Source organism: Scyliorhinus canicula, chromosome 13, assembly GCF_902713615.1.
Source record: "Scyliorhinus canicula chromosome 13, sScyCan1.1, whole genome shotgun sequence".
NCBI classification, from domain to species: domain Eukaryota; kingdom Metazoa; phylum Chordata; class Chondrichthyes; order Carcharhiniformes; family Scyliorhinidae; genus Scyliorhinus; species Scyliorhinus canicula.
Genome location: NC_052158.1, coordinates 160,803,844 through 160,829,240, shown reverse-complemented (window position 1 = coordinate 160,829,240; position 25,397 = coordinate 160,803,844). Strand labels below are relative to the sequence as shown.

Here is a 25,397-nt window from a genome sequence, read left to right as displayed (position 1 = left end):
AGGGAGCGAGCGTTTCCTGGTCAGCCAGAACCTGCAGAAGGCAACAGTAAACCAGTGCAGCACTTTGCCGAGGGCAATCATGGACTAATCCAGTGGAAACTCTTGGTCCCCAGGAGCCTATTAGGATCTGCTAACCGAAGGAGGAGAAGGATTTCACCACCTGCTGTGGTGATAACCAGGCAACATCCTAATGATTCTGTACTGTACCTGTGACTTTATGAACATAAGAAATAGCCTGCTCTGCCATTCAATAAGATTATGGCTGATTTGTGGCATCAACTCCATTTTCCTGCTTGGCCCCTTCAACCCATGTCTTCCTTACAGATCAAAAATCAGCCGTAAAGATATTATTAACTTGCACTGTTCTCTTGAGTACCGAATTCCAAAGGCGAATGACTCTCAGAGAACAAATTCCTCCTCATCTCTGTCTTAAAACGGCAGGCCCCTTGCTTTGAAAATGTGCGGCCTAGATCTAGATTCTGCCATGCGGAGCAACATTTTCACAGTATCTGCCGGATCAAGCCTTCGCAGTGTAAAGGACATAACAGGAGACCAATTCCTGAAGTTTGTTTGTGAGAATTTTCTTTATCTGTACATTCCTGGCCCAACAAGGAAGGAAGCATTGCTGTATCTGGTTTTGGTGGATGAAGTGGATCAAGTGTCAGAGAGGCATTTAGGGAGCAATGATCATGATGTCATTAGTTTTATATTAGCTGTGAAAAAAGAGCAAGAGCAGTCTAAAATAAAAATACTTAATAGGAGGTGGGGGTGAGAATGTTTGGATAAGTTGAATCAAGGATTGGCAGACATAACTGTCAAATTGCTTTCAATTGAGATGGTTTGGATACAGTTGAGGTGTATTCCTCCAAGGGCACAGTAAACCAGAGCTTGCTGTCTGCTGGAAGAGATAGAGAACAAGATGAACCAGAAATAAGGTGTGTATGGTAAATGTCCGATTGATAATATAAGTGAGAAACTGGATGAATGTAGAAGTTTGAAAGGGCCAGTTGGAAGATGACAACCAGTGCACCTACTATCTCTGCAACACTTCCTTTAAGCCCCTACGATGCAGGTCATCAGGTCCAGAGGACTTGTCAATCTTTATACCCATTAGTGCTTTTTACTGTAGTGATGGTGATTGTTTAAGTTTCTCCCTTCATTTTGCTCTTTGATTTTCTAATATTCTTGGGATGTCTCGGAGTCTTCTCTCATAAATGCAGTTACAAAATGCCTGTTCAAAGTCTGTCTTTTCTTTGTTTCCTGTTATTAATTCCCCAGTCTCACCCACATAGAGACCAGTGCTTACTTTATCTGCCGCCCTCCTCCTTATCATATCTTGCTAGTTTTATCTCCAAATTCAATCTCTCCCTATTTTTCATTTTATTTGCCAGCCTTTGGGTTTCTAAAATGTTCCCAATCTTCTGGACCACCAGCAATCTTGGCAGCATTGTGCAGTTTTCCTTTCAATTTGGTACCATCGTTAACTTCCTTAGTTAATTGTATAGGTAGATAAATGATCGGGTAACGAGAGAAGAGGTGGGATTGATTAAGTAGCATGGACACAGAGAGAATGGCTGAGGGACAAAGTGAGCACTTTCATCTGTCGTGTCTAGGGAAGATGATGCTGCTGAAGTCAATTTTTTCATTCTTTTAGAGGATGTGGACATCACTGGCTAGACCAGCATTTATCGCCAATCCATGATTGACCTTGAGAAGGTGGTGATGAGTCACCCACAGTGACATTAGGGACAAATTTCCAGCATTTTGGTCCAGTGACAGTGAAGGAACAACAATATAGTTCCAAGTGTATACATTTAAGGGGAACTTGCAGATGGTGGTGTTCGCAGGCATCTGCTACCCTTGCCTTTGGAAGATGCTGTTGAAGGAGTCTTGGTGAGTTGCTGCCGTGCATCTTGTAGCGATGCACACTGCTGCCACTGTGCGTTGGTAGTGCTGGGAGTGGAAGTTAAGGTGCTGGATGGGGTGCTGATCAAGCAAGCTTTTCTCTGAATGGTGTGAAGCTTCTTGACTGTTTTTGGAGCAGGACTCAGCTATGCAAGTAAAGAATATTCCGTCAAACTTTCGACCTGTGTGTTTTAAATGGTGGACTGCTTTTTTGGAGTTGAGATGACTGTTTCCTGGATTGCATATTCCAGGAATAGTAATAATCTTTATTAGTGTCACAAGTAGGCTGACATTAACACTGCAATGAAGTTACTGTGATGGAGGCCACTCCAAAGGCAATAAGAATTTCTGATACTGGATGGCTGTCCATACCAGAAGAGGAGGAAGAGGCAGAGGAAGTGGCATGAGCTTTTTGGATGTCTGCCACGCTCAAACTGGTTCTCAACAGTGGAAATGGCTTGAATTGAAGACACATTAAGGAGTGCAGTCCCGGTTACGATATCAATGGACAACGCACTAGAACATCAAACAGCAGGAAAGCAGTTTTTTCAAATAAATTTAGAGTACCCAATTATTATTTTCCCCAATTAAGGGGCAATCCACCTACCCAGCACATCTTTGGGTTGTGGAGGTGAAACCCACACAGACACTGGGAGAACGTGCAAACTCCACATGGACACTGACCCAGGGCCGGGATCAAACCTGGGTCCTCAGCGCCATAGGCAGCAGTGCTAACTATTGTGCCACGTGCCGCCCAAGAAAAGCAGTTCTAATAGGCGATTCCCTAGTTTGTGGAACATAGGGCGTTTCTGTAACTGTCAGTGAATCCGACATATTGTGTTCACTTCCTGTTGCCAAGGTAAAGGATATCATGGAGAGGTTGCAGGGGAAAGGGAAGCTATGTTAATCATCAGTATCAACAGCAAAGGGATGGCAGCTATTGAGGATCTGTGGTCAGGTGCCAGGGAGAAAGTTAAATAGTAGGACCTAAAAGTAAATAATGATCTCTGAATTGCAGCCAGTGCCATGAGCGAGTGAGTGTAGATCAGAAATCTGGGCGGGTCAATACATGGCTTGAGGCATGGTGCAGGAAGGAGAGGTTCTGATTCTTGGAGTGTTAGAATCAGTTCAGGGTACAAGAGGCACCTCTTCAAAAGGAGCAGGTTGCACTTAGCAAGACTGGCCAATGCCCTCGTGGCGTTTTTGTGGAGGGTTTAAATTCAATTAGCAGGGCAAAGAACACTAGAAAAGAGGAATAGGACACGCAAAGTGAAGAGTTTAGCATTGCACTAGAGAAAGTTCCATCTTAGATAGGTGCAGACTAAGATGGAGTACAGGGACTGGAAAGACAGGTTTAGGAAGAACATATGTGAATGCACAAAGTGCAGCGAATAAGGGCTGTAAGTTACAAATACAAAATCTGAAGTTGTGGATGTGGTGGAAATGTGCCTAAAAGTGGTGAGGTCTGGGCACTTAATGTTCAAGGATGCAGAGTATTCAGAAGCCAGGGAGGTAAAAAGAGGATGCAGGGAGCCCATTGTAATTTTGGAAAGAAATGGGGCACGATTCTCCGAGCCCCACGCCGGGCCGGAGAATCGCCGTGACTGCGTCACGCCGCCCCGACGGCAGCGCCCGATTCTCCGAGGTACGGAGAATCGGCGGCATTTGCGTTAGCACGGCGCCAGCTGCGGGCCACTGGAATTGGCAGCGCCACCGATCCTCCGGCCTAGATGGGCCAAGCGGCAGTGCGGAAACTGCAGAGTCCCACCGGCGCCGTTCACCCCTGGTCGCTGCCGGCGGTAACTCTGCGCAAAGGGTCGGGGGGTGGCCTGTGGGGCAGGAAAAAACGCCTCTTCACCGGGGAGGGAGGGGGGAGGGTGGGCTTCCGATGGGGTCTGGCCTGCGATCGGGGCTCACCGATTGGCGGGCCGGCCTCATTTCTCTCTCTCTCTCTCTCTCTCTCTACCCGGGCCTATTTTCGTCCGCTTCTGGCCTCAGAACCTCCGTGCCATGTTGCGTCGGGGCCGGAGCGTTGAAGAACTCCCCCGCGCATGTGTGAGTTGGCGCGGCGCCCATTTAGCGCCAGGAAGGGAGGCTGGAGCGACGTGAGCTGCTCCAACGCCGTGCTGGCCCCCTGTGGGGGACAGAATTGGTCGTCCCTGTGCCCGTTTCGCGCAATTGTGAAACGCGACGGCGTTCACAACGGCGCGAACGCTTAGTCTCCATTTTGGAGAATCCCCCCCCCCCTCCCAGGATGTCCTAAAGTGGAAACAGACAGAATTCAATTGGTTAGAGTTGGGAGGCAGTAAAGTATGATCATACTATTGGCAATATTCTCTAGGTTTCCAAATAGTGAGAGAGAGAGCAGGAAATCTAAAAAAAAAATGACAGAAATGTGCAAGGACTGGAGCATGGTAATATTGGGGGTCTTTAGTAACCCAAGTATCGACTGGGATTATGTTAAAGGGAAATGAAGGGGAGAATTTCTGAAATATGCTCAGAAGAATTTCCTTGATCAGTATGTTCCCAGGGGACTAGGGAGGCAGTGTTGCTGCATCTAGTTCTGGGAAATGAGGTGGACCAAGTTTCTTTGGAGAAAGATTTGGGTAAAAGTGATCACCTTATTACAAGGTTTAAATTCGTAGTGGAGAAGCGCAAGGAACAGTCTAATTAATAACTTTCAAATTGGAAGAGGAATAATTTCACTGGGATGAGTGGGGATCTAGCCAGGGTAAAATGGAAACAAAGATTGACAGGAAAAACTGCAACCTACCATGGAGATGCTTCTGTACAGGCTAGCTACATTCCAACAAGACGGAAAAGCTGGGGAATCAGCACCTGCGCACCTTGGATAATGCGGGAAACATGTGGTGTATGTCAGGTGAATTCTTCAATCAAGAACCAGATCAAATACACCAAGTTGGGGGAGAAGTGAAGGGGAACACGAGACTGGCAAAATGAGACTCTGAGAATAGAATGGCAGTTAACATAGACGGGAACCCAGAAATCTTCCACAAGTATGAAAATAATAAGACTGATGTGGGTCCTATAGAATCATAGAATTTACAGTGCAGAAGGAGGCCATTCGGCCCATTGAGTCTGCACCGGCCCTTGAAAAGAGCACCCTAGCCAAGTCCAAACCTCCAACACATTCCTACACCACCCCATCCCCACACCTCCACCCTATCCCCGTAACCCCACCTAACCTTTTTTGGACACTAAGGGCAATTTAGCACGGCCAATCCACCTAACCTGCACATCTTTGGACTGCGGGAGGAAACTGGAGCACCTGGAGGAAACCCACTCAAACATGGGGAGAACGTGCAGCCTCCGCACAGTGACCCAAGCTGGGAATCGAACCTGGGACCCTGGAGCTGTGAAGCAACTGTGCTAACCACAATGCTACCGTGCTGCCCTATTAAGGACAAAGGCACAGGTCAGGACTAGAATACTGCAAGAGTACTTTGTGTCTGTGTTTACAAAGAAATAGGGTAGACAAAATATCAGGAGAAGGATGGTGGATGTTGGCATAGATTTCAAAATTTGCTGACCTTAGATTTGTGACAGACAGTGAGTGTGATACCAGTCAACTGTAACAGGACATAGATAGGCTGTTAGAATGGGCAGACAACTGGCAGATGAAATCTAAGACAGAAAACAGTAAGAAGTCTTACAACACCAGCTTAAAGTCCAACAGGTTTGTTTCAAACATTAACTTTCGGAGCACTTCTCCTTCCTCAGGTGAATGAGCAGTGCTTTGAAAGCTAGTGTTTGAAACAAACCTGTTGGACTTTAACCTGGTGTTGTAAGACTTCTTACTGTGCTCACCCCAGTCCAACGCCAGCATCTCCACATTAAGACGGAGAAGTATGAGGTGATGCATTTTGGTCGCAGAGTGTGTAGGTGAGAGAGAGCTGGGGATTCACATACATTGAATTTTCAAGGAGGCATCCTTCACTTTTTAGGCTGTCCCTCTGGATCAAGGATTACAGGTTTCCACTCCGATTCAGTGGATTCTGAGATGGCCGATGAGTCCAGTGCACTATCTGCAGACTCTGCCACATGTGGGTCATGTGGTGATTGAAGGGTTGGCTGGAATGTTTGTCCAGGCTCTGAATGTTCCTGAAGATCTGTCTTAATTTTCAGGAGATCCACCTTTTTTCAATAGTGGGTCAGTCATGTTGGGCACCATTTCAAAATGGCGCTCAGATACTATGGCGGACTACTCGTCATTAGGCCTGCCCCACCACGGAATACCCCGGGACAAAACACCCGGTTGAATAATCAATGAGGTCGGGGCCAGAAGAGTTGCCATGTTTTACCGCTGGTTTGTGCACTCACTCTAATGCCTTGGCTATGTCTCTGCGTGTTCCCAGCGAAGTCCGTCAATGCATTTGGTGCCTTCCCAGGTGAACCTTCTGCATTTTGCTCAGGCACAAGCCCAGGGGCTTCCACTAATGGCAGGGACGTTTTATCTTTTCAGGGACGCTTTGAGTACATTCCTGAAGTATTTCTGCTGCCTTCCTGGAGTCTCCTACAGTGACTGAGGGCCACGTTGCTTTGGGAATCTGATGTCAGACATACGAATGACATGGCCCACCCAGTGGAGCTGATTCTGAGTGATTGGCACTCAGCAAGTTGATTGGGAGAAGCTGCTTTTCTTACCAGGGGATTTGGAGGGTCTTGTGGAGACACCGCTGGTGGCATATTGTGAGAATAGGTAGCAAGAATACAAGAGTTTGAGTTTCATAAATAGAGATGTTTGGTACAAAGTATGCGAGTTAAGCTTAACCTTTATAGATCTCTGATTTGGCCACAACTAAAATATTGCATCTAGTCTGGTCGTAACATTTTTGGAAACATGTCAGGGAGTGATTGGAAAGAGATCGTGGATTGTATCAATTCATAGGGATGAGATTGCAGAGTCTTTGGCTTTGATCTTTATGTCCTCACTGTCTACAGGAATAGTGCCAGAAGACTGGAGAGAGGCGAATGTTGTCCCCTTGTTCAAGAAAGGGAATAGGTATAATCCTGGGAATTATAGGCCGGTTAGTCTCACTTCGGTCATAGGTAAATTATTGGAAAGGGTCCTGAGGGATGGGATTTATGATCATTTGGAAAGATACAGCTTGATCCAGGAAAGTCAGCACGGATTTGTGAGGGGTAAGTCTGGCCTCACAAGTTTAATTGTATTTTTTGAGGAGATAACTAAGCACATAGATGAAGGTAGAGCAGTTGATGTCGTATACATGGATTTTAGTAAGGCCTTTGATAAGGTGCCCCATGGTCGTCTCATGCAGAAAGTAAGGAGGTGTGGGATAGAGGGAAATGTAGCCGATTGGATCAGTAACTGGCTATCACATAGAAGACAGAGAGTGGTGGTAGATGGTAAATTTTCATCCTGGAGCCCAGTCACCAGCGGTGAAGCACAGGGATCAGTGCTGGGTCCTCTGCTATTTGTGATTTTTATCAATGACTTGGATGATGGAGTTGAAGGTTGGGTTAGTAAATTTGCTGATGGCACCAAGATTGGTGGAGTAGTGGATAATGTGGAGGGCTGTTATAGGCTGCAAAGAAACATTGATAGGATGCAGAGTTGGGCTGAAAAGTGACAGATGGAGTTTAACCCTGATAAGTGTGATGTGATTCATTTTGGTAGGACAAATTTGAATGTGGATTACAGGGTTAACGGCAGTGTTCTGAAGAATGTGAGGAGCAGAGAAATCTCGGAGTTCATGTCCATAGGTTTCTGAAAGTTGCCACCCAAGTGGATAGAGCCTTGAAGAAAGCCTATAGTTTGTTAGCGTTTATTAACAGGGGGATTGAGTCTAAGAGCTGTGAGGTTATGCTGCAACTGTACAAGACCTTGGTTAGACCACATTTGGAGTATTGTGTGCAGTTCTGGTCACCTCACTATAGGAAGGATGTGGAAGCACTGGAAAGGGTGCAAAGGAGATTTACCAGGATGCTGCCTGGATTAGAAGGTAGGTCTTATAAGGAAAGGTTGAGGAACCTAGGGCTTTTCTCATTGGAGTGAAGGACGATGAGAGGTGACTTAATTGAGTTGTATAAGATGATGAGAGGCATAGATAGAGTGGACATTCAGAGACTTTTTCCTCGGGTGGATGTAGCTGTTACAAGGGGGCATAACTATAAGGTTCATGGTAGAAGATATAGGAGGGATGTCAGAGGTAGGTTCTTTACTCAGAGTGGTTGGGGCGTGGAACGCACTCCCAGCTATGGTAGTGGAGTCGGACACTTTAGGAACTTTCAAGCGGTTATTGGATAGGCATATGGAGTGCACTAGAATGATTGGGAGTAGGTTGATTTGATCTTAGTTTCAGACTAGTTCGGCACAACATCGTGGGCCGAAGGGCCTGTACTGTGCTGTACAGTTCTATGTTCTATAGGATGTAACTAGTCAATTTGACGAAGGGGAGCAAGTGGATGTGGATTTGGACTTTCAGAGGCTTTTGACAAAGTCACGCATAAGAGATTAATGTGCAAAATTAAAGTGTGTGGGATTTGAGGCAGTGTATTGAGATATATAGAAAACTGGTTGACAGATAGGAAACAAAGAGTAGGAATTAACGGGTCATTTTCAATGATTTAGATGAGGAAACAAAATGTAATATCTCCAAATTTCCAGATGACACCAAGTTGGGTGGGAGGGTGAGCTGTGAGGAGGATGCAGAGATCCTTCAGTGTGATTTGAACAAGTTGAGTGAGTGGACAAATGAATGGCAGATGCAGTATAATTTGGATAAATGCGAGGTTATCCTCTTTGGTAGCAAAAATGAGAAGGCAGATTATTATCTGAATGGCCATAAATTAGGAGAGGGCAACAAACCTGAAGTATGCAGGTCTAACTGTCTGTTGTTCCCCACACACTTCCTCAGCTTGGCCATAACAGCTGCAGCTTTTCTGATGCATGTCTTGGTTTCCGCATTAAGTGACAGATTGTAGGTGATTGTGGAGTTGAGATATGCGAAGCTATCGGCAATCTCAGCGTCACATTAGCAGTGCTGGTGGGTACGGCAACACCCTGGACCATGACATTTGCCAGCGCTTGATATGTTCCTCAGTATGGAACTTTAGTGCAGTGTCATCACTGGAAACCAGCTCTCTAAGAGGCGATCTCACTTTGAGACCTCTTCCCCCCCCCCCCCAAATAAAAACAGTCGTGATGATCATTCTGAGGGCACAGAGGTGAGTATAGCCCTCGGGTGGTGAGGGACATGGCCAGGCGAATGGGTATGAGAAAAATACCAGCCATGATTGAATGGTGGAGCAGACTTGATGGGCCGAGTGGCCTATTCTGCTCACATGTCTTATGGTCAAGCAATTTTCATTTCATTTCATTTCATGGTCTTATCTCCAAGGGTTCTGAAGTTCCCCCAGTGTAGCTAACCCTATCCATCATATTCTCATGGAAAGAGGGGATAAGATTGAACAGCTTTAGCAGCAGCAAGGTTTATAAACAGACCGCCCCTGCTCACGTGATGGTCTCCGTTACTCATGGTGTTTCGCTTGCAGCTGGCAGACTGAGACGATCATGTCAGTTATAGATCTTCAAGTCCTGGAACCACACTGGGATTTGGGATAGATGCATTATGACAAGGGAAACACGGGAAAACACTTTCTCAAGATGCTCAGCAGGGAGATTCCCCAAAGCAATCACTGTGGTCATTCTTGCTCTTGCACCGATTGACAATCTTCACATCACACACATTCTGGGACACTGCCCCCTCCCTCCAGCAGAGATAGAGATGTTTGGGGGAGGCAGTGGCGTAGTGGTATTGTCACTGGAATAATAATCCAGAGACCCAGGGTAATGCTCTGGAATCCCGGGTTCAAATCCCACCATGGCAGATGGTGAAATTTGAAAACAATTTTTAAAAATCTGGAAGGAAAATCCTTACCCAGTCTGGTCTACATGTGACTCCAGATCCTCAGCAATGTGGCTGATTCTTAAATGCTCTCTGAAATGGCTCTGAGAAAAGCCACTCTGTTCAAGGGCAATTCGGGATGGGCTCTAAATGCTGGCCCAGCCAGCGATGCCCACGTCCTGTGAATGAATAGAAAAAGCGGCAGTTTAACGCGTCCAATCCATGACGGTGATGTTCTGCTGGGCTCCTCCCTTCTTTCCTCATCTAAATCTATCATCATAAAGCAGACCAAGGCAGGCCAGCAGCACGGTTCAATTCCCGTACCAGCCTCCCCGAACAGGCGCCGGAATGTGGCGACTAGGGGCTTTTCACAATAACTTCATTTGAAGCCTACTTGTGACAATAAGCGATTTTCATTTCATTTCATTTAAATGTGTCTATTATTCACTTCAACCATTCCCTGTCGTAGCAAGCTTCACATTCTGACTCCTAACTGTGAGTGTGCTAGCACATTGGAATGTCTTGAGGTTGTTAAAGGGGCTATAGAAGTGCAAGTCTTTATTTATTTTCCAACTTTTTGAGCACATCAACAGGAATCCTTTTATTCAGTTGTGGGATATGGCCATCCCTAATTGCCCTTGAGAAGGTGATTGTGAACCGCTGCCTTGAACATAATGGAGCGACTTGCTCGGCCATTTCAGAGGGCAGATGGGAATCAACCACATTGCTGAGGGTCATCTAGGCCAGATGGTATGGATGACAGATTTCCTTCCCTGAAGGTGTGGTGAACCAGTTTGGATTCTGCGACAATCCAGTAGTTTCTTGCTCACCATTGTGGAGACTTTTTCTTTTCCTAAATTTATTTATTTATTTCCAAATTAAGGGGCAATTTATCATGGCCAATCCACCTAACCTGCACGTCTTTGGACTGTGGGAGGAAACCGGAGCACTCGGAGGAAACCCACGTAGACACGGGGAGAACGTGCAGACTCCGCACAGACAGTGACCCAGCTGGGAATCGAATGTGGACCCTGGCGCTGTGAAGCCACAGTGCTAGCCACTTTTGCTACCGTGCTGCCCACCTTTGATCAATACTGTCATAGAATTTACAGTGCAGAAGGAGGCCATTCGGCCAATCGAGTCTATACCAGCTCTTGGAAAGAGCACCCTACCCAAGGTCAACACCTCCACCCTATCCCCATAACCCAGTAACCCCACCCAATACTAAGAGCAATTTTGAACACTAAGGGCAATTTATCATGGCCAATCCACCTAACCTGCACATCTTTGGACTGTGGGAGGAAACCGGAGCACCCGGAGGAAACCCACGCACAGACAGTGACCCAAGCCGGAATCGAACCTGGGACCCTGGAGCTGTGAAGCAATTGTGCTATCCACAAGGCTACCGTGCTGCCCTTTGATCAATAGTCGAGGCCCCACTAGCTGGTGTTTTAGGAATATGGATGTGTCTACCAAGCTATAGCAGGACTTGGATGGGCTGGCAGCATGGGGGATCAAACTGAAAGGATAACTCCCAGAAGAGCTGCTGTATGGGCAAATCGCCTTTTCCATGGCCACCTCCTCCTGTAGGAGTTAACTCTACTTGTAATGGCTACAAACATTCCCTAATCCAATAACATGACTGTGATGGTGAAGCCACTCAGCTATTTAGTAGTTTGAAGATATGGTATCAAGTGAGAGAACATTTGCTAGTTACTCAGCTGCATTCTGTTATTTTGATGACTGTGAAACTTCCTTTCAGAGTTAATCTCTTAATTACCTCCATAACACACACCATCCCTTCCTCACCTGCTCCCAGGTTACTGAATCCCCCTGTTCCATTTAACTCTTGACACCCCTGCGATCACAGCTAAGGCGAGCCGTTTAGTGCGTGGGACATCACAAGCAAACACAGTGTACAGCTAGGCCGCAATGTTTACTTCCCATGAATTTTCTCTTTAAATGCAAAGGTGCAAATAATTTTGTTCATTTACGCATTGACCCGACCCATCCACGTTTGTCCTGAGGAGATCGTGGAAGGGTTTCTTGAACTGCTTCAATTTGTGGTGAAGGTGCCCCAAAGTGCTTAGAACATACAATTTAGCAAAAAATGGTCGTCTGCTGCTAGGTCCCTTGAGCCTACTGACTGATCATTCAATACTGTCATAGCTGATCATCGGTCTTAACTCCACTTTCCCATCACTCCCCATATCCCTCAATTCCATCAGATCAAAAATCTGCCCGCCTCAGCCTTGAATATACTCAGCGACTAAACATCCACAACCCTCTGGGGTCGAGAATTCCAAAGATTCACAACCTTTGAAGAAATTTCTCCTCATCTCTGTCCTAAAATAATTGGCCACTTATTCCTCAGTCATGAGAAACAACCTGTGTTTCCAACCTGTCAATGAGATCACCCCTCATCCTTCCAAACTCCAGAGGATAGAGACTCATTTTACTCAGCCTCTCATCATACGACTGCTCTCTAATTCCAGCGAGCAGTCTAACGTTCACTGCACCACATTCAGCGTGCACACACTGATCCTTAAAGATCGACACTAAGACAGTGCAAAGGTATGGTCTCACCAAACACCTGTACTGTTTTAACAACATTTCTTGATTCTTGTACTCTTGACTTGCAATAAAGGCAAAATAATTGCTTGCCGTACCTGCATGTTAAGTTTCTGTTCCTTAGACGAGTCCACCGAAGTCACTCTGAACACCAACGTTTGCAAATTTTGCTCCTTTTAAAAATAAATCTGCTTTTCTATTGACCGAAGTGAATAGAAACATAGAAAATAGGAGCAGCAGGAGGCCATTCGGCCCTTCGAGCCTGCTCCACCATTCATTATGATCATGGCTGATCATCCAACTCAATTGTCTCATCCTGCTTTACAACCATATCCTGATCCCCTTCGCCCCAAGTGCTATATCTGACTGCTTCTTGAAAACATGCAATGCTTTGGCCTCAACTACTTACGGTGGTAGCGAATTCCACAGGCCGACCACTCTCTGGGTGAAGAAATTTCTCCTCATCACCTCACCTAAATGGTCGACCCCGTATCCTCAGACTGTGCCCCCTGGTTCTGAATGTACCCACCATCGGGAACATCCTTCCTGCATCTACCCTGTCCAGGTCTGTTAGAATTTTATAGGTTTCTATGAGATTCCCCCCTCATTCTTCTGAACTCCAGCGAATACAATCCTAACCGACTCAATCTCTCCTCGTGCATTGGTCCTGCCATCCCAGAAGTCAGTCTGGTAAACCTTTGCTGCGCTCCCTCTAGATCAAGAACATCCCTCCTCCATTAAGTGGCACAGTGACCCAGTGGTTAGCACTGCTGCCTCACAGCACCAGGGACCTGGGTTAACACTGCTGCCTCACAGAGCCAGGGACCCCGGTTGACACTGCTGTCTCACAGTGCCAGGGACCCCGGTTAACACTGCTGCCTCACAGTGCCAGGGACACGGGTTAACACTGCTGCCTCACAGTGCCAGGGACACGGGTTAACACTGCTGTCTCACAGTGCCAGGGACCCGGGTTAGCACTGCTGCCTCACAGTGCCAGGGACACGGGTTAACACTGCTGCCTCACAGTGCCAGGGGCCCGGGTTAACACTGCTGTCTCACAGAGCCAGGGACCCGGGTTAACGCTGCTGCCTCACAGTGCCAGGGACCCAGGTTAGCACTGCTGTCTCAGTGCCAGGGACCCGGGTTAACACTGCTGTCTCACAGAGCCAGGGACCCGGGTTAACACTGCTGTCTCACAGTGCCAGGGACCCGGGTTAGCACTGCTGCCTCACAGTGCCAGGGACCCGGGTTAACACTGCTGTCTCACAGTGCCAGGTACCCGGGTTAACACTGCTGTCTCACAGTGCCAGGGACCCGGGTTAGCACTGCTGTCTCACAGTGCCAGGGACCTGGGTTAACACTGCTGTCTCACAGTGCCAGGGACCCGGGTTAGCACTGCTGTCTCACAGTGCCAGGGACCCCGGTTGACACTGCTGTCTCACAGAGCCAGGGACCCGGGTTAACACTGCTGTCTCACAGTGCCAGGTACCCGGGTTAACACTGCTGTCTCACAGTGCCAGGGACCCGGGTTAGCACTGCTGTCTCACAGTGCCAGGGACCTGGGTTAACACTGCTGCCTCACAGAGCCAGGGACCCGGGTTAACACTGCTGCCTCACAGTGCCAGGGACACGGGTTAACACTGCTGTCTCACAGTGCCAGGGACCCCGGTTGACACTGCTGTCTCACAGTGCCAGGGACACGGGTTAACACTGCTGTCTCACAGTGCCAGGGACCCGGGTTAGCACTGCTGTCTCACAGTGCCAGGGACCCGGGTTAACACTGCTGTCTCACAGTGCCAGGGACCTGGGTTAACACTGCTGCCTCACAGTGCCAGGGACCCGGGTTTACACTGCTGCCTCACAGTGCCAGGGACCTGGGTTAACACTGCTGCCTCACAGTGCCAGGGACCCGGGTTAACACTGCTGTCTCACAGTGCCAGGGACCCGGGTTAACACTGCTGTCTCACAGTGCCAGGGTCCCGGGTTAACACTGCTGTCTCACAGTGCCAGGGACCCGGGTTAGCACTGCTGTCTCACAGTGCCAGGGCCCTGGGTTAACACTGCTGTCTCAGTGCCAGGGACCAGGGTTAACACTGCTGTCTCACAGTGCCAGGGCCCTGGGTTAACACTGCTGTCTCCCAGTGCCAGGGCCCTGGGTTAACACTGCTGTCTCCCAGTGCCAGGGACCCAGGTTAACACTGCTGCCTCACAGCACCAGGGACCTGGGTTAACACTGCTGTCTCACAGTGCCAGGGACCTGGGTTAGCACTGCTGTCTCACAGTGCCAGGGACGCAGGTTAACCCTGCTGTCTCACAGTGCCAGGGACCCCGGTTGACACTGCTGTCTCACAGTGCCAGGGACCCGGGTTAACACTGCTGTCTCACAGTGCCAGGGACCCCGGTTGACACTGCTGTCTCACAGTGCCAGGGACCCGGGTTAACACTGCTGTCTCACAGTGCCAGGGACCCGGGCTAACACTGCTGTCTCACAGTGCCAGGGACCCGGGTTGACACTGCTGTCTCACAGTGCCAGGGACCCGGGTTGACACTGCTGTCTCACAGTGCCATTGACCCGGGTTAACACTGCTGTCTCACAGTGCCAGGGACCCGGGTTAGCACTGCTGTCTCACAGTGCCAGGGACCCGGGTTAGCACTGCTGTCCCTCAGCGCCAGGGACCCGGGTTAACACTGCTGCCTCACAGTGCCAGGGACCCGGGTTAACACTGCTGTCTCACAGTGCCAGGGTCCCGGGTTAACACTGCTGTCTCACAGTGCCAGGGTCCCGGGTTAACACTGCTGTCTCACAGTGCCAGGGACCCGGGTTGGCACTGCTGTCTCACAGTGCCAGGGACCCGGGTTGGCACTGCTGTCTCACAGTGCCAGGGCCCTGGGTTAACACTGCTGTCTCACAGTGCCAGGGCCCAGGTTTAATACTGCTGTCTCACAGTGCCAGGGACCCGGGTTAGGTCTGCTGCCTCTCAGTGCCAGACACTCGGGTTAACACTGCTGCCTCACAGTGCCAGGGACCCGGGTTAACACTGCTGTCTCACAGTGCCAGGGATCCGGGTTAGCACTGCTGTCTCACAGTGCCAGGGACCCGGGTTAGCACTGCTACCTCACAGCGCTAGGGACCTGGGTTAACACTGCTGTCTCACAGTACCAGGGACCCGGGTTAACACTGCTGCCTCAGTGCCAGGGACCCGGGTTAACACTGCTGTCTCACAGTGCCAGGGACCCGGGTTAACACTGCTGCCTCACAGTGCCAGGGACCCGGGTTAACACTGCTGCCTCACAGTGCCAGGGACCTGTGTTGACACTGCTGTCTCAGTGCCAGGTACCTGGGTTAACACTGCTGTCTCACTGCCAGGGACCCGGGATAACACTGCTGCCTCACAGCGCCAGGGACCCGGGTTAACACTGCTGCCTCACAGTGCCAGGGACCTGGGTTAACACTGCTACCTCACAGTGCCAGGGACCTGGGTTAACACTGCTGTCTCACTGCCAGGGACCCGGGTTTGATTCCGACCTCGGGTGACTGTGTGGAGTTTGCAATTTCTCCTTTTGTCTGTGTGGGTTTCCTCCGGGTGCTCCGGTTTCCCCTCTCAGTCCAAAGATGTGCAAGTTAGGTGGATTGGCTATGTTAAATTGGCCCTAGATGGGGTTATGGGGATGGTTTGGGCCTAGGTAGGGTGATCTTTTCAGAGGGCATGCAGACACGATGGGCCAAATGGCCTCCCTAGCATTGTAGGGATTCTATGATAAGGAGACCAAAACTGCGCACACTATTCCAGGTGTGGACTGACCAAGGCCCTTTATAATTGCAACAAGACATCCCTGCTTCTGTACTCAAATTCTCTCGCATTGAAGGGCAGCATTCCATTTGCCTCCTTTTCCGCCTGCTGTACCTGCATCCTTCCTGCATCTATCCTGTCTAGTCCTGTTCGACTGGCAGAGCAGACCCGATGGCCCGAATGGCCGGCCTCTGCTCCTTTGTCTTATGACCTGTGTCCAATTCTATTTTTTAAGTTACTTTTGAATCTACTTCTACTACTATTGCTGACAATAAGTTCCAGATCATCGTAACTTACATAGATACATAGAAGATAGGAGCAGGAGGAGGCATTTTGGCCCTTCGAGCCCGCTCTGCCATTCATCACGATCATGGCTGATCATCCAGCTCAATAGCCTAATCCTGCTTTCTCCCCATAGCCTTTGACCCATTCTCCGCAAGTCCAATATCCAGCCACCGCTTGAATATATTCAATGTTTTAGTATCAACTACTTCCTGTGGTAATGAATTCCACTGGCTCATCAATCTTTGTGTGAAGAAATGTCTCCTTATCTCTGTCCGAAATGGTTTACTCTGAACCCTCAGACTGTGACCCCTGGTTCTGGACACACCCATCATTGGTAACATCTTCCCTGCATCTACCCTGTCCGGTCCCATTAAAATTTTATAAGTCTCTGAGATCCCCCCTCATTCTTCTGAACTCCAGCGAGAACAATCCCAACCTAGTCAATCTCTCCTCATATGACAGTCCCACCATCCCTGGAATCAGTCTGGTAAACCTTCGTTGCACTCCCTTGAGAGCAAGAACATCCTTCCTCAGAGAAGGAGACCAAAACTACGCACAATACTCCAAGTGAGGCCTCATCAAGGCCCTGTATAATTGCAGCAACACATCCCTGCTTCTATACTAGAAACATCTCGCAATGAAGGCCAACATACCATTAGCCTTCTTTACCGCCTGCTGCGCCTGCATGCTTACCTTCAGTGAATGGAGCACAAGGACACCCAGGTCCCGCTGCACACTCCCCTCTCCCAATTTACAACCATTCAGGTAGTAATCTGCCTTCCTGTTTTTGCTTCCAAAGTGAATAAACTCACACTTATCCAAATGATACTGCATCTGCCATTTGTTTGCCCACTCGCCCATCCTGTCCAGATCTTGCTGTAGGATCCCTGCATCCTCGTCACAATTCACCCTCCCACCTAATTTGGTATCACCTGCAAACTTTGAGATGTTACATTTTGTTCCCTCATCCAAATCATTAATATATATTGTGAATAGTTGGGGTCCCAGCACCGATCCCTGTGGTACCCCACGAGTTACTGCCTGCAATTTGAAAAGGACCTATTAATCCCTACTTTGTTTCCTCACTGCCAACCAGTTTTCTATCCACCTCAGTACATTTCCCCCAATCCCATGCTCTTTAATTTTGCACACTAATCTATTATGCGAGACTTTGTCAAATGCCTTCTGAAAGTCCAAATATACCACATCGACTGGCTCCCTCTTGTCAACTGTACTGGTTACCTCTTCAAAGAATTCCAACAGATTTGTCAAGCATGATTTTCCCTTCATAAATCCATGTTGACTCTGACTGATCCTGCCACTGCTTTCTAAATGTTTGGCTATAAAGTCCCTGATAATGGATTCAAGCATTTTTTCCACTACCGATGTTAGGCTTACTGGTCTATAATTCCCTGCTTTATCTCTACCTCCCTCTTTGAATATCGGAGTGACGTGAGCTACCCTCAAATCTGCAGGGACAGTTCCAGAGTCTTGCAGCATAAAACATTCCTCCTCCCCAACCCAATCACTTTTGACCTTGAATGAAGTACATTACACCTGTGTCCTCTGGTTACTGAGTGGAAACAGTTTTCATTATTTACTCGATCAAAATACATTACTGGTTTTGAACAATCTCCCCTGAATCTTTTCTGCTGTGTGCAGAAGAGCGAATATTTGTTCTGCAGCGGCTAGGTTTGTTCTGGACTGCAGATTGTTGTGAATAGGTCAGTTTCAGCTTCCTCTCAAAGTCCATGTATGATATTAAAAGGAAGGTAGTACAGTGTGTGTCTCGGGCTATGCTTTTGGCTGAATAATTACACAGTAAATCTCATTATCTGTGCAGGGGAACACCTATGAGTCACCCCCCTTGGAAATGTTTCTGGATGTCTGCAGTGGAGGGCAGAATCTTAGCTGGACGACATCCTGTATAGGTGGCAGTAGCTGGCCGAGTTTACTTTGTCAGTCACCTAGCATGATGGTTAAAATGCTGCAGAGTACAGGAGCGGCTGGCTCTGTGAAAAAACTGGCCACGTTACTGAGAACTTTAAAATCAAACTGTACTGATACCTTTGTCACGATTTAAGTATATGTTGGCACCCCACTCCCCGTGTTGGATAAAAGATCCTGTCAGTCACTCATTGTGGTTTCTGCACATTCAACTGAAGAGCACTAAAATGGTCGGGTGGGGGAGGAGAGGTGGTACTGGAAAGCTGTGAGTAGCAGCATTTCATCCTGACTGGAGTCTGGTACATTGTCCCTCACTGAGTTAGGTGGACACAGGTTTGGTGTCCCTACTGGTTGAATGTGAGCTCAGGATGCTGACCCTGGAGCTGATCCAGCACACAGACAGCCAGCTGAAGTACAAGGTGCTGGATTTGATTTCTTCTCTCTGCTGAGTTGGCTGATCAGATGCAGAATATGCGGAGCGCTGACTTCACTACCCTTGAGCTAGGGCGGGGTGATTCAACATTCCATTATCTTCAATTAAACTCCTTTAATTGAAAAGAATCTTGCACAAGATTTCCCAGTAGCTCAATCCATGAGTATTTGGCCCAGTGTGAAACTGAGAAGCTATGAAGGTCAGAAGAACCCGGCTTCCATAGTGGCTTTTGCTGATATTGCAGAACCATTCCTGATCATTGTCTAAGCAACTGTAAGGCACCTGACCATTGAGTCTATCAGGAGAGAATGGTCATGTTACAATCAGTGCAGCCTGGAATATTATACACATTTCCATATCTAAGGAACGGTGTTCCTACCTTGCAGGCAGTACAGTGAAGGTTTAGTGTTATTGATGGAATGATAGGGTTGTTCTGCGACGAGAGGCCGTGTAAATTGGGCCAAGACTGTCTGGAATTCAGCAGAATAAAAGTTGATCTCATTGAGAGATTCTGAAGGGGTTTGACAGGATAGACATTGAAAATTTGTTTGGAATCTAGAATGCAAGACGACAGTCTGAGGATAAGAGGACATCATTTCGGACAAGATGCGGAGAAATTTCTTCACTCAAAAGATAATCTTTATTGTCACAAGTAGGCTTACATTAACACGGCAATGAAGTTACTGTGATAATCCCCTAGTCGCCACATTCCGGCGCCTGTTCGGGTATTCAGGGAGAATTCAGAATGTCCAATTCACCTAACAGCACGTCTTTCGGGACTTGTGGGAGGAAACCGGAGCAACCGGAGGAAACCCACGCAGACGGGGAGAACGTGCAGACTCCGCACAGACAGTGACCCAAGCGGGAATCGAACCTGAGACCCTGGAGCTGTGAAGCAACAGTGCTAACCACTGTGATACTGTGCCGCCGTGAAATGTTAAACCTTTGGTATTTTCTGCCCTTGGAGGATGGTCCGTTGTTTAGTTTGTCTAAGGCTGAGTGACTGGATTTTTGATCACCCGGAATTAAAGGATATGGCAAGTAGGCAGGAAAATGGAATTTAGGCAGATGGTTTGCTGTGATTCTATTGAATGGAGCAGCGTAGGCCCAACCCACTGTGACCTATATCTTGTGCTCCTACCTAAACAAATGGACAGGAGGTTCCAGCGCTGGCTTTCAGCAACAGGACTACATAAAGCAGCTCCTGGAAAGTAACCCTCTTTCTACTGTGCATCCTGTATACTGTCTCCCTCTCAACTCACCTCTGGTATGACTACAGCTGAACTGGATAGCTTCCAGGTGATTCAAACTGAATGTAGATTTCTATTCACACCACAGACTGACTGATTCTGGGGTCTTGCTGTGTGAAAATGTAACTGTGCAGTTTTCCCACCTTACAGTTGGGTCTTAATTCATTGTTTCAGAACCACTTTGCAATGACTGCTGCACAAGGTAGGATGGGGCCTGTACTGATCTTAACTTTTTCTCATTGGACTTTGTTGAGTAAATTAGAAACTAACCCACTTTAGTCACATTTCCAGTCGGCTTTTACCAATCTTATAAATGGCTTCCTGTCTTCAGCGGTGGACTATTTCAATCACACAGTGGTTGGGAACTCCCCATTTCAGTGTTAATCTCTTAACATTTCCACCTCGTTGGTACATACATTATGCTGATACCAGCTCGGTGTATTATCAATGCACTATGCGAGTTCTGAAGACTTGTAGTTGCATTTTGAACAGTCGTCTTGTTTATGTTTGCAATTTTCTGGGGTTTATTGGTGTACTGGGGAGTTGCATTTGCATTAACTGGACTGTGGGAGGAAACCGGAGAACTCAGAGGAAACCCACGCAGTCACGGGGGACAAAGTGCAAACTCCACACAGTCACCCGAGGCCGGAATTGAACCGAGGTCCCTGGCACTGTGAGGCAGCAGTGTTAACCACTGCCACCGTGCCGCCCCGGGTTCCTGGTGCTAACCACTGTGCCACTGTTTGTTGGGCCACTTATTGCGGCTTACATGTTGTAATCAGATGTAAAGCAGCCAAAATCGCACCAATACCACACAGATTTTATTTTTGGGAAATGTGTTTATTTCCGAATGTTCAGTAAGAGGAAGCTTGCCATAAAGCTCTTTTTGCCAATGTTCCAAAATAGTTTTGATGGGATTTTAAAGAAACCTGTATGGGATGGACACTGTGATGGTTTTCTAAAGGGTGCAGCGGCACAATGTTTTCAAATGCCATTTTTATTGCTGCACTCCTGATTTTGCAACCCTTGTGCAGTGACTCACTGAATGCAGAACACTCATCTTCCACTCATTGTGGTGTCAGCTTCCTGTCTGAGAGTCATCTTGAAAATCCAAAGTGCCTTAAAAGCCTGCAGTGTTAAAAAAAACCTTTATTTTGTGGAAGTTATCTTGTACCACTTGCCAAGCCCAAATCTCTGCTAACACCAACAGCTCCTTGAGAAGTGCAGTTGTTCACGCACCTGAGTAACTGTTCACCTGCACCCCAACATCATAATTGAGTTCAAGAGTTTCCTACTTGAGTGGGGGGGGGGCGGGAGAGAGATTCACCCTCGTCCTCCTTAACTCCATAGTTCAGCATTTCACTGACCTTTGCTCACGCAGTGTAGCATCCTGTACAATCTAGCTCCTGTTTCCAATTCTGAAATCAGTGTTACAGTCAGATTCACACTGGAGTAGTGAATGAGTTTGGATTTGAGCCCAATTATGTCGGCTGCAGAACGGGGCCTGATTCGGGGAGTTTGCAGTGCCTATAGATGAGAACTGTCTATCATGTTAATAATATGTAGAAACCTGTGCAATTCAATAAAATTGAATTGACAGGTTAAACACTGATGAAAATATAAAGAAATGTTTCCCGATGCATATGTCAGTAAGCATTTTAGAAAACAAATGATGCAGGGAAGGGGTTAAACTACACATTGTCCATACTGATGAGATTTAATTGGGGGATTGTTGGTTTAAGTGACCTGACATTGTTGCAGGACGTTTTTGTGGCGAAGGCTATGTACACCCATATTACTCCTTAATTGTGCCCCTGTCTACTTTACAGCTCGAACAAGGTTTGCAATAAGGATCTCCAGAGCAAGCTTTCATAAATGTATGAAGTGTCTGGAGTAGGACAGAGAGCAAAGGTCATTGTGCTGTTATTGTTGTCAATTAGCTAGTCGATTGTACAGAGTCAGGAGGCGAGGCGGGAAGGCATGCTGCTTCAAAGTGGGCAGCTGGGATTTTACAAATTAGCAACTTGCTCTGATCTTCTCTTTTATTTTCTCTTCCCTCATTGACACCCCCCCCCCCCCCCCCCAAAACCCCCATCGAAGTTTATAAAAAGGCGGAAAAAAACGAAAACCAACTTGACACTAAGTTTCCAGGTATATTTTGAGTTAGAGATCTACTTCATATCCATGAAGAGAAAGTTTAGGAAAGGTAGGCAGTAAGGAATATAATAATAGGGGAGAGGCTGGCATGTAGATTAGCTGCTGGAGTATTCAATTGGTGCTGAGTTTAAAAGTTTCAGGTGGAACTTTGGGAAAGATTGGCTGGCAGCTGGTGTGGAGATCCCACCCCTTTGCACTTTACCTGTTCAGCAAGGTCTGGATATAAGAGAATCTGCTTTTTTAAAAAAACAGACACACACACTCAATCTGAGGTAAAACTCCTACCATAAACATAGCACAAAGCTGGAGCCAGGAGACGGGACAGCAGCGCTCATCAACATTGCTGCAAACATGCTGTACTTAGAGAATGCAGCACAGTCACAGTACAATGAGGTAAGTGGATCAGAAACTCTGCAAAGTTCACACCCACTTCTACTGGCTCTGTTCAAATTGGATCCCAGAGTGATTTGTTCAAATTGTTAGTAAGGTGTACCTTTGCATAAGGGCCAGGTGGGCATACAGTTATCAAATTCATTCAATTTGCAAACTTTTAACTCAGTTTAGTTCAATCTCAACTGACACTGTCATTTGTGACACCTTGAAAATCACACCCACGTTCAAAGTTGTTAAGGATGCAGCTTCACAAAATGCTGTTGATTCATTTATTTCATCACCTTTACCAAATCCTTGAGCTAACTGATCAAATTTACTCATGCTGTGAAGTGCTGTGATTGGAACGGGGGTTGACATTAAACATCTTAAACTGTATATTTTAGCCTTTGGGTATTGGACAGTGGGGAGCTTGGCCTTTCTATTGTTGGAAACTATCAATTTCAGGGAGCTACTCTTGGAGAGTTTTGTTTAAGTGCCTTTTTATTTTGTAATGGCAAGTGATGGGGGGCAGTGGGTAGGAATCCGTGCTCTGCACAATATGTCCAGGGTTTCCAAACTGCTCTGTTGATAACTCATTGACTGTCTTGTGCAAATTGTTTGAGGTTGACTGAGAGTATTCTCTTAGTTTGGTCATAAGTGCGACAAGGCAGGTAAGCCTCCTGCATAAGAGCGGGCAAATAAAGCTTGAAAGAGTGTGTCTTACTTTTTTCTAATGCAGAAATAATTTCGGGTAAAGTTTGTGCTCTATTGAGTGTCACTCGGTAATAACGTCTGCTCTTTGAAACAAAAATAAATGCCAAAACCTCAAAACCATGTAATCAGCCCAGGATGCGAGTGCCGCTGCCAACAGATCGGAGTCTCCGTATGATAAATTCTCAGCTCCTTGGAACTCGATTTCAAACTCGACACTTTCCATTTTACCTTGTTTTGTTTTTGATAGGGCGGAAGCTGAGGGTAGGAGGCAAGGGGCACGCAGCTTCAGAACTGGAATTCTGATATAAATCTCTGCCATCCACTTCTGAAAATCTTCAGTGCTCTAACCTGCTATTGTCAGGCACTGCCTTTTTCACTTTGCAAATACTCAAACTTTGGAATTGGATTGATAAATGTGTACAGGCTTCTGGGTAATGGCCCAAATCTGTCCATGTCTGTCTACCAGAAAGTATTTACCAAAACTCTCAAGTGTAGCTGTTGGCTCTAAGGGGAGATGACTTTCCTAAATGTGTGATGTTTAAAGATGACAGTGAATATTGAGGTTAATAATAACACTCCACAACAAACAGATTTTCCAAACCGAATGAAGAATTCTCGAGCTAAGCGGCAGATCCCTATATATTTCTAACCCTACCGTAGAATGTCGAAAGTTTACAAATCGGACGTACTGATAATTCAAAGTTGTTGATGTGCTCATTCAATGACTAATTATCATAAATTAAGTGATGCGGATAACACCGGAAAGTGAGAAACTGATGCTTAAAAAAATCCATCAAAATGTTTTTCAGATATGGTAACTGTTTATGTTTAAAGTAATGCAGAATGCCAGTATTTCTAAAAGCATCACCTTGCAAAGAAAGCTTTCTTACAGGATCTAACGTATCCCTATAAATAATCACAGTGCGTAAGATGTAAAGTAGCTTTTTCCAATTCCCCTGAATCATCTGAAGCTTGGGAAAGGTTTGTGCACTAAACGTGAGTTAGCAACACAGCACCACAAGAAAAAGTTCAAATCTGCAAACATTAATTTGAAAAAGAAACTATGACGAGAATTTGCAGGCAGCTGTTTGACGTGGGAACACATCTTGAAAGGGTCCTGCAGCACTGCAGAGGTTCACTGTCTGAATGGTATTCGCTGTTTTAATTTTACTCCATTTTACATAACATCAGATTTACCATCCAAGACATCTTTTCATAAAAATCTGAAAATGTAGATAAGTTACATGATTCGCTCCTCCTCGATGGGACACAGATTGTTTGGTATTTTATGAATGTGTTGTTGCCGTCTGTATGAACTGGGTGAGACAAGAGATCTCTGCAAACTGAAGAGCACTTTGGAGAAGCTGGTACAATCAGTTTAAATAACACTCTTGTGCAGCATCATTAGATGTAAAGCCTTCAACTGAAACTTGCAGACAACAGTAAAGGCACCATATAATCACCCACTGATGGAATGTCAGTGACGGCGACTACATTGGTGATTCCCCAAAATTATTGTGCATTTTACCCAGTACGGGGGAGTCAACCACTGCATGGAGTGAGCTTCCTGTCAAACCAGCACCTGGGTGCTCTGGCGTACCCTGCCTTTCCACCACATCAACAGCTACAAACTATCCTGATCCCCAGCGAAGAGAGGTTTTGAGTATTCCACCTAATTGCAGTGTTCAATCAGACTGAAGAGAACAAAGTTAAAACCTTCACCGTGGTTGTGTGTTGCTGTCCTTTAATGTTGATCAAAGAACTGTCGTAAGCCAAGTGATGTAATTTATGGGGGTTAGAAATTCCTCATCTGTCCACCGACTTCTCGACAGTCCTCCTGGGAATGTCATGTAAAGTTCGTCAGTCCTTATGGCTTTTCTGATTTCAGGTTGAAATCAGGTCCTTCCACAAACTTCACTTGGCAACCGAGTTATAGTGAGTGAGCTTTCTTTATTGATAAAGAACAGTAAATGCTAGGATTGCTCTGGAGACCTGACCGCATCTATGAAGAGAGGAACAGAGCTAATTGGCAGAACTTAATGCTCTGCCCTGTGGCAAGTTTGGAGGTAGAGAGAATTTAATT

General features: G+C 46.8%; 1 protein-coding gene across 5 annotated transcripts in view; it reads left to right on the top strand.

The window, feature by feature from the left end:
• Positions 1 to 25,397, top strand: part of tp63 (tumor protein p63) — a 274,654-nt gene that overhangs the window by 138,624 nt on the left and 110,633 nt on the right. The window contains exon 1 of one of the 5 annotated variants that reach the window (XM_038815785.1): positions 22,445 to 22,621. The exons of the other annotated variants lie outside the window; for them this stretch is intronic. Coding sequence (XP_038671713.1) covers positions 22,580 to 22,621 — 42 coding nt within the window. The 5' untranslated portion in view covers positions 22,445 to 22,579. Of the gene's footprint in view, positions 1 to 22,444; positions 22,622 to 25,397 lie in introns of those variants that run through there. 5 annotated transcript variants of the gene reach the window in all.